The sequence below is a fragment of the Etheostoma cragini genome, chromosome 10 (assembly GCF_013103735.1).
Source record: "Etheostoma cragini isolate CJK2018 chromosome 10, CSU_Ecrag_1.0, whole genome shotgun sequence".
Classification (NCBI taxonomy): Eukaryota; Metazoa; Chordata; class Actinopteri; order Perciformes; family Percidae; genus Etheostoma; species Etheostoma cragini.
The window spans coordinates 3,458,496-3,468,584 of record NC_048416.1 but is presented as its reverse complement, the minus strand read 5'-3'; the positions used below and the strand labels follow the sequence as shown (position 1 = coordinate 3,468,584).

General features: G+C 40.6%; 1 protein-coding gene across 3 annotated transcripts in view; it reads left to right on the top strand.

Annotated features, from left to right (window-relative positions):
• The window catches only part of si:zfos-2326c3.2 (misshapen-like kinase 1), a 72,722-nt gene that overhangs the window by 16,486 nt on the left and 46,147 nt on the right, over window positions 1–10,089 (top strand). For all 3 annotated transcript variants that reach the window (XM_034883097.1, XM_034883098.1, XM_034883096.1), the window contains exons 4-7: window positions 4,839–4,964; window positions 5,180–5,290; window positions 8,602–8,692; window positions 8,864–8,994. In XM_034883097.1, coding sequence (XP_034738988.1) covers window positions 4,839–4,964; window positions 5,180–5,290; window positions 8,602–8,692; window positions 8,864–8,994 — 459 coding nt within the window. The remainder of the gene's footprint in view (window positions 1–4,838; window positions 4,965–5,179; window positions 5,291–8,601; window positions 8,693–8,863; window positions 8,995–10,089) is intronic.

The following is a 10,089-nucleotide window of genomic DNA, read 5'->3' as shown; positions in this document are numbered from 1 at the left end:
CGATACAGCGTAGCAATGTGATATTTTCAGTGGCAATACTGTATCAATACACAGGCGCCAAGTATGGATCTTTTATTATATATGTGGTGGTCAGTTTGTCTGCTTGACAGTCCCATTTCGCAGAAATAAAATTGAAGTGGGATGAACAAACAAATCTATCATTTTAAATTGGGGAAAATATAGAAGTTGGCAAAAAGTAAGAAATTGGAATATTGCAATATGTTTAAAATTGCAATAATATCGTATTGTGGCATAAGTATCGTAATGACATCGTATCGGGAGGCAACTGGTGATTTCCCCCCCCCCCCCCAAACAAGCAGTGTTGAGTGAATGAGTCTTTATTGCATTGTCACTTGACTTTAGCGACACATACAAACCCCCAATTGCGTTAGCCTACTGGAGATTTTTCCAAAGATTTTAACGTTTCTTGTGGATCCTTGTTTTACCAACACATGGCTTTTACAGATGGCGCGCCGTGTGGGTGTGACTAGGTCACTATTCAGAAAAGGGAAAAGGAAAGACCCTGCCCTGAAGTTGAAGCTGAGTTACAGTACTCAATAATTCCCAAATTGGTCCAGTCGGAACTCAAGGAAAAAAGGGTTCTAGTAATGTTATGTTGTAAGAACTGCCAAAAAACCCACCGGTCGGAACTCGGCTGTTGACGACGCAGGGATTAGCGGCGATTCTCTCCGACCAATCAGTAGTCTGCAGGTATTCAAGTCACCTTTTGGAATCGCCTCAGCACGTTTGAAACCTTGACAGTGGTGATATTAAAAAAAGTATGTGTTGGCAGTTACCAGGGACTTTTTTCATGATGGAAAACCAAAGGAGGCGAGTAGAGTCGAGGCGATCCAAGCAGGAACCATGTAATGGAAAAAGGCCAATAGCCTGTTTGTTTTAAGGCACCACAAGCAGCTAACAGAGTTATTTGAAACCTTCCTTCCTAGTTCTCTTTCTGTTGTATTGCAGCTTTTTTCTTTTAAGTGAAAAAATAAACGACAGAATGCAAACTATTTGATGGAGGTGGTTCTTTTAAAAAGAATTGCCTTAGAAACAAATGAAACCATATCGCAGCATTTGCAGGTCTGGTGAAAACATCTTTTGGCTTTTTCCAATTCAGTTCTCTCTGTCTGCTCACACGGGTAGATGAAGCGTGGGAACTTTTACAGCGCATATGACAACCTCTCCTAACATCCCCCCCCCTTGCCCACACACACACACACTAAAAAGCATAGACACACAGCAAGGATCTACTTTAATATACCTCTAGCCTGACAAAAATTCAATAACATGAAATAGTCTCTTCTTTCTTACAGTTCTCCAAGTCCCACCAATATTTCAGTTTTGACCTAGAAGTAGTTTTTTATTAGATTATGGAGGGATATCCTTGATATTAAAGTTCAGTTAACTTTTAAAGCCACAATCTTGGATAGATCTAGCGATATAAAATATTAATAAAACTCGTCTCAAATCAATTTGAGGATGAAAAAAGTTCTTTCTGATGCTGTATTTTGAATTCCAGTGGTAGGGGTTGGCCAGACAGTTATATGTGGATTACGGGTTACACCTTTCACTCCTAATTTGGGGCCTAAACAGGCAGTTGATTTGACTCTGTGTGCTCTACCTCGTGGACTTACAGCTGTGTGAGGGAACACTGGAGAGGTGTGGAGGTTTTCATTGAATATTGCTTGTGGTTTACAGATGTAGAACACCAGGGCCAGAAGAATGGCGCCAAAGGTGCAGTACGCGATTTAAACTCAACCGCCAAACAAATACAAGTGCTAACTTAAATGGTGACAATGGTGAACATTATACCTGCTAAAACATGCTAGCATTCTTATTTTAAGTGGACGATCCAATTAGTGCCCTTGGGATAAATGGGAACCAGTCTTTGGTTCCTCGGGTGCAACCCGGAAGCACATCCTGTTTTTGACCACATGCACACACCAACACCACAACACTACACAGGCATACATTCAAGTAGTGATTTGTCTGGAAACCCAACTATGAATGGAAATAAGTGGAACCAATGGTTTTAACTGCAAATTTGACTTGGACTTTTAGTGATCAAAAAGGTCAAACGTGTTTCAATTATTCTACCTGTGGAACTGTACCTCAGGGACTTAAAAGTGCCGTTGGTAGGATTGCAAAACTACAGGACTTAGCCAAAAAATGAACTTCAGCGACTTCTCAATCCCTCCCGTCTTTCTGCTAAAAACAATCTAAGCACCTCCCCCACACACGGGAGATTGAGTGCTTGTGCGTGAGCATTGATTGACACCCCCACGGGCCCCTGATTGTTGCATCTGATCAGGGAGCAGTGGATTTTTGCAAATTGCACTACCTGTAGTCCTTTTTTAAATGACCTGCTTCATGTAGTTCTACTAACATAGGGTCAGTTTCAGCAAATATGACAGAAGATTAGTTACCTACTGTACCTTTTTACCTTTTTACTTTTTCCTACTGGAAGGAGGTTTGGTTGTTTGTGCTAGCATTTAGTTCAAACCACCGCTGTAGCTCGGTACAGCCTCACAGAGCTGCTAGCATGGCTGTCCACTCTTATTGTTTAAGCAAAAAATGCCAGACATTGGTAGGATTGACTGCTTTTATTTGTTTAATGTGAAAGGAAACCGAATACCTTTTGGGTTTTGGACTGTAGTCAAACAAAGCTAGCAACTGAAGACGTCGCCTTGGGCTGTAAGGGGTTGTGATGGTCATTTTTCACCATTTCTTCCATTTGGTAGAAAACTGAAAAAAACATGTTTGCAACACTGGTTTAAGTAGTTCATGCGCAGTTTCTATTGTCAGAAAAAATGCGTTGCAAACTGTTCAGATTATATACTTTGCCACAAATCTTCTTTCTGCAGAACTGGGCACACACTAGTTTCTTTCCTGTTGATGGGATTCTCGGTCATCTGTGTTGCAGACAAACTTTTTAGCAGGAAATGCTTGGCTATTATCTCTCTGAACACACACACACACAGAGTGCAGACACAGGCAGGAGGCTTTCAGATGGAGGTGAAAGTTCAACTCTGCCTTGTCATTCCCCACTTCTGTCCTGTGGAGATTTAAAGGAGGTCAGTGACTGGGAGAAGCTCTCTTTTGTTTCCTCTTTACTGATTAACAGCCACAGCCAGCTCCACCTCTGCACTTCTCCTCCACCTCTTCCCTTCTCCTCGAATCCAGTGCAGATTTAGGGGTCTAGTGAATCGAAGGAGTCACAAGTCATGTCCCGAGGTTTACAGCCAGAAAACCCAAACTGCCACACTCTGTTCTCTTCTGGGGTGCGTGCGGCTCATAACACTGACCAACCGGAGTTGTTCTTTTGAGAAATAGCAGTAGTTGAATCAAGGTCAAATGGCTTTGTGAAAGGCCATTTTGAGGTTACGCTAAAGTCTTATTGGAGATGCTGTCTGTCTGGACGTGTGTGTGTTTGTGTTGTTTGGGCTCTGTGGAGATGGAACCCAAAAGGAAAGGTTTACAAACTTTCAGCCACTGATCCTCAGCCTAAGCGTATTGCTACCGATACCAATAGCATGACTTCCATACCGGTTCCTAAACAATACTTTTTTTATACCAATTTTATAAAACAAAAATACATTACAACTTTACAAAACATGGCACACATCCTTTTATTTATTATTCAGCGCCTTACTATATAGTACATGAGCCTGTCTAATGTTGAGTTGTTCCTGCTTGTCTTTGACGTGTAACGTTAGACAGCCAATCACCAGCATTATTAGATCTTGGTAGAAGCATGCTGTATGCTGATTGGCTCTCTGACGCAGATGAGATGTACTCCTATGGTATTGAAATTGGGTATTGAATGATGAGGCATTTTGGTCGGAGCTTTAAAAGTATTGAATTGAAGTTTTGAACACAGTCCTATTAGCTCTTTAAATGCCCATCAAACTAGGGCTGGGCATCCTTCAGAATCTTGCCAATTTTAATACCTTCTTTCGATGCCAGTTCCTTAACTATAGTTTTTTCAATACCATATGTTTTAAAAGCCATTTCAACACAAATACATTAAACACAAAACTTCTATTTTCCACCTTAATTGTGAATCAAAACTGTTATCAAAATTAAAAGAAATTCTGGTAACACTGCTCACTCAGAGAAACGTTAATAACAGGTTGTGCTTTTGGATAGGGGTGCACCAATCAGATACTCAGCATGGGTATCAATCCCAACTTGGCCAAAATAACAAAAAAAGAGAAACCTTTTTGCCACAGCATGAACATTATAAATAATTAATAATAGTAATCTAATTGCCTTGTTGCTGAAAGGTGCTGTAGAAATAAAGTTGCCTTGCCTTACAACCTCAGCCTGTCAGCCAGTCACCAGGGCATAGAAACCACTGTTGTGCCTGCTTGTCTATGCACCGCAACCGCTTTCGCCTCGCTATTAATATATGGCCATTTGCGTGAAGTTTTGAAAAACTGTGACCACACTTGAAACCACTTGTATAGGTATTGCCGTGACTCACTGTGACTTCAGCAAAACTGCAGAGCCGACGTGGTTTGCTTCAGTTTGTGTGTGTGTGTGTGTGTGTGTGTGTGTGTGTGTGTGTGTGTGTGTGAGGGTGTGGAAACTCAGCCGTCTGTCAACATGCAGTGAGGACATATAAGCTTACGCGCTGTCAAGTACCGAAATTTGGTACCAAAAGATAAATCATTTTTTGATAGTCACAAGATTGCAGTTTTTCATTCGGTGCCATAAAAGTATTGAAGTTTGGTGTCCAGCCCTACATCAGACTAATCTGACAATGATGTTTTCATGACCCACATGTACTGCACACGTAGTCTGATTTCTACTGTATCTGTTTTTATGTTTAGGAAGAAGAAGAGGAGATCAAACTGGAGATCAACATGTTGAAGAGTTATTCCCACCATAGAAACATCGCTACTTACTATGGAGCTTTTATTAAGAAAGGTCCTGCTGGACAGGACCACCAACTCTGGGTTTGTAAACTACTGTATCTCTTATTGCCATTACAGTGTAAGACAGAAGAAATTACTCTTTTATTGAAAAGCTGTTGCCCTCCTGGTTTTTTTCTGAAATAATCGTATGTTTCTATCTTATGTGTATTCTTTCAAGATCATTTCCACAATAATAAAAATCACAGCTGTTTTGGCTGGTACCTGTGTGCCTGACGTTTCTGTATGCATCCATGTAGTTGGTGATGGAGTACTGCGGAGCCGGCTCTGTCACAGACTTGGTGAAGAAGACCAAGGGCAACTGCCTGAAGGAGGACTGGATAGCATACATCTGCCGAGAGGTGCTCAGGGTAAGTTCTTTTTAATTTTATTTAATTTTTCACAATTAGGCTTATGTTTATTTATTGTCATCAATCACGGGTAACATGAAATGACATCACACAACCCTTAACCCCTGTGTGGCCCCTAACCACTGTGTGGACTACCACTCCCCCACCCCATCACATTAACATCCCACTCCCACTAAAGAAAAAAATCTAATAATCTATTCAGACAGGTCTTTGATAAATTGGGAAAAGGGTGTCCAGATCACACAATAGTCCTTAATCTTCCCTTATGCCAGAGACGTCAGTTTTGCTAGTGCCAGATTATAAGAAATCCTTTTTATCCGTTGAACCGTTGTAGGTGCTCAGGGTAAGGTTGACGTAAACAGACACGTACCACAAAACACATTCGCACGATACAACTGCACTTGTGTAGCAGACCCAACAAGGGAGCTTTGTTTCTGGGGTGTCGTTATGGAAGAGGCCCTTTTTAGTGCTGGTAAAAACAGAGGTAGTACAGTGCTGCTTGTGAGTATAGAAACCTCTGCTTAAGATGACTAAAAAGAGGATTAAAAAAATCATCTTTTGGAAATTGTTCTTAACGTCTTCATTAAAACATGAAGGAAAAATCCAACCTTTAAGGACATCAACTTTCTTTGTAAATAAATAATGTATTGTTAATAAGTAAATAAATAAATAAATGTTCTTCCTTAAAATACAGGCGTATACACCCCCCTATGTAACATTCCCAAAGAAACAGTCAGATTTATATTATTAAAGTTCAGTTATTTCATTGATCCAGGATACTATGCATCCTGATAAAGTTCCCTTAGCCTTTGGAATTACAATCGCCCCCCCAACATCATCACATACCCTTCACCATACATAGATTGGCATGGTTTTATTTTAGCTAACCTAATAGCTGGTTTGATTAGCATTGAGAGATGATTTTATGGAAAGTACTCACGCCAATCTCTAGGTATGGTGAAGGGTATGTGATGATGGGGGGGATTTAATTCCAAAGGCCAAGGTAACTTCATCGTGATGCATAGTATCCTGATCCATGAAATAACTGGCCTTTAATAATAAAAATCTGACTGTTTCTATGGGAATTTAACACAGGGGTGTCTACACTTATGCCCCCTGTATTTTGAGGAAGAACATTGATTTATTTACAATACATTATTCATTCACAAAGAAAATTAATGTCCTTAAAGGTTCGATTTTTCCTAATTTCCATTTTTATTTTTGTGTTCCTCGCTTTAGCCAACTTAAGCAGGGGTTCCCATACTCATGAGCAGCACTGAAATTTGCGTGTGGATGCTAACTAAAGGATGGCTGAAATGCTGCGTAAGAAACAAGATGCTACTTTTAGTGCAGGATCCTTTGCCAAAACATCAAAGAGTCTTCTCTTCTCGCCAAACTACTTTTTTATGTCCAGGGATCAGTATCTCTCTCATGTTTTCCCACCGTGACTCCGAGGGAATATTTGATTTTTCTTTTCATTCATGTACTTAAAAGGCCAGTTTAAAACACGTCTGTAAGATGTTATTGTTATCATTATGAGAGATCACAAGGTCCTGAGAAAGAATGTTTGCACCGCTCTCTGCGTTTGTGGCTTTACGAACAGACGTACACATATGCAAACAGCACAGCAACGACTATCAACTTGGTTCCGACATCTCTGTCCTGGGTGCTAACATTATCAGGAAGACCATTAAAAGTGAAATTATTATTATTATTTTTTTTTTTAACACAAAGCGCTCTGGACTGTCGCCAGTGTTTTTCCTGCTGCTGTCAGCCATGCTGTCTCTTCATTGTTCCAGCATCCCAGCACACACACACACACACACACAAACACACACAGACGCTCGGCAAAGCATGGTGAAGTCATTGTCTGAAAAATACTCACTTCCTCTGTTTATTTAACCTCCTTTTGAAGAAGCGAGAGTCCAAACGCGTACACACACAGATGTGCGCACATTCAAACTGTGCCACTGATTGGTAGCCTGTGCTACTGCTCTGCTAAGTAAAACAAAGTTATTTAGTTGGGGGGGGGATCAATTCACATATACGTATCGCAGTGTATTTTTTCCCCCAACACTATTTACATTTTTTATTTTTTTTTTCTCTAGAATTTGATTTTAATTTATTTTTACCAATGATTGAGCTAAATATTTTCTGTTCACACGCTGCCGCAAACGGCGACTACATCACATCTGTTTCCAGCAAAACAGACGAAAGCAGAAAATGCTGAATGTACTTTTGTACAAATGAAATTAATGTCTGACATGACATGTTTTGAGGCATTTTTAGGCCTGAAGAGATAAGAGGGGAGAGAGACGGGGAATGACACGCAGCAAAGGGTTGCAGGTTTGAGTCGAACCCTGGCCCGCTGTGTCTAGGGTTAAAGGTCCCATGTCATGACAATGTCCCTTTACAAGGTTTTTAAACATTAATATGAGTTCCTCCAGCCTGCCTATGGTCCTCAGTAGCCAGAAATGGCGATAGGTGTAAATCGAGCACTGGCTACCCAGGTGCTCTGCCTTTGAGAAAATGAAAGCTCAAATGGGCCGATCTGGAATCTTGCCCTTAATGAGGTCATAAGGGGGCAAGGTTACCTCCCCTTTCTCTGCTTTGCCCACCCAGAGAATTTGGCCCACCCATGAGAGAGAGACATCATGTCTTTCAAACAAGCAAATTGGCAGTTGATCAAGGCCACAGCCCCAGCCTTCACCTTGGCCCCCCCTCTCCTCCTCAATAGCTACAAACTCAAACTGGACTGGCTCTAGTGGCCGTAATTCTGCACCAAGGCTGAATTTTGGGAAAGATATTTCAGATACAGTATTAGGGGACCACTAAGGTCTATATAAAAGAGACTTCAGATACTGTATTAGTGGACCACTGAGGTCTATATGAAAGAGACTTCAGATACAGTATTAGGGGACCACTAAGGTCTATATAAAAGCATCCAAAGAGCTTTTGTCATGGGACCTTTAAACCTCTATGGGTGTCTGCATTCTTTTTAGAAAACAATAATGGTATAAGTAGAAGAAGTACTTCTAGATTCGCAATACATGAAAATCGCAATTTATTTTGAAAACATCGGATTGGGACAAAAGCTGCTGTTCCCAGCCCATATATTCAGAATTTGCCTGGAACGAAAAGCAGGGCAACAAACTTCAAATAAAATCTACTCTTTGTTAGTTATTCCTTTAAAAATAAACACACAATGCTTCTCCTCTTTCAAAGGAATGCCTGCAACTTTGTATTTATAGTAATAGTGGCCATCTGACTGTGTATCTATGTGTTTATGTGGGTGTATATTTGTCTTCCAGGGTCTTTCCCATCTCCACTCTCATCATGTGATTCACAGAGACATTAAGGGACAAAATGTTTTGCTCACGGAGAATGCTGAAGTCAAACTGGGTATGACACAGCGACACATGCACTGTGGTTATTCAAGCACATCTGCATGCCTCCAGGCAAGGCTGTAGAACAATCACACAGTCAGAAATACACGCATGCTTGAATCACACAACCTCACGAAGATGCAAAGATTGTTTTTTGGGGACTTTTTCCACATTTTTTATGTTTCAGTTGACTTTGGAGTGTCGGCACAGCTGGATAAGACGATTGGTCGACGGAACACCTTCATCGGTACTCCCTATTGGATGGCTCCGGAGGTCATAGCCTGTGACGAGAACCCGGAGGCCACATACGACTACAGGGTACTCAATTACTCAATTACAGCCAAATTGAAGCACATTTCCATCATCATCTTTTATCTTTTTTAATGTATATAGACAGAGAGCATTTAAGTCCCGCCCCCTCATGAAGGGAAAAGAACTCTCCATTGTCAAGGTGCTTACTTGTCAATTCCGTCTGCTAGCAAACAACAAAAAATGCCTAAAAAAGCTTCTGTGTGGTGATATCCACTACCAACTATGTACAGAACCCATAACTAAAGTTTTTTATAGGCTGTCCATCCAAAAAGACTAGCTTTTATGAAGACACAAGGGGATACAGACGTGAGGAATCAGCAGGGGAGATTGGGAAGACTGTGATCCTGACGCTAACCTAACATTATGTCCGATGTTACATGTGTTAGCTTAACCTATACACGTATAGTTAGCCTAAAACTGACATTTGGATATTTGACACGGTAACATCGTCGGACATATCGTCTTCCCATTCTCCCCTGCTGATTCCTCCCGTCTTAACTGCTCAAATCTACATTTGGAAAAAGGCTTCATTCGGAATATCCAACCGGAATATGCTGTTTACATGACTTGTATCAAATTTGGAATATTGAATATTGCATTCGGAGAAATAGTAGAATATTGGTGTGCATGTAATCCTACTTAATGACGGCTGATTCAAGTGCTACATCAGCTGACAGCTGAAGCTGTGGGTGGAGTAAAGATGACGTGTATATAATTGGATTTCAATCATTCTCAAATGTATCTTGGATTGATCTCCAATATCTATCCAATCTCCGCAAGATGCGTGAGGTGTTAATGGGGTCGAAGCCTATCATGTTATGTTCAACAGAAGAATTTCCCCAAAAAACATTCCCCAAACTTTCCAATTTCCAATACTTTTCTTTTTTTAACAGAATTTTTTGAAAGAAAAACTGTGAGGTGCACTGCTATTATGTGATGCTGAGCAAACTTCATCCTAACTATTCCTGTTCCCCGTTAGTGACTGATACAATATATTTTAGTTCACGAAGACATCCTTAAGTGGAATGTCAGCTAACTGTATGCTTTTCTGGAACTAATTAGACATTGACTTATGAAATCCAGTATTTCATTGAAAGGAAT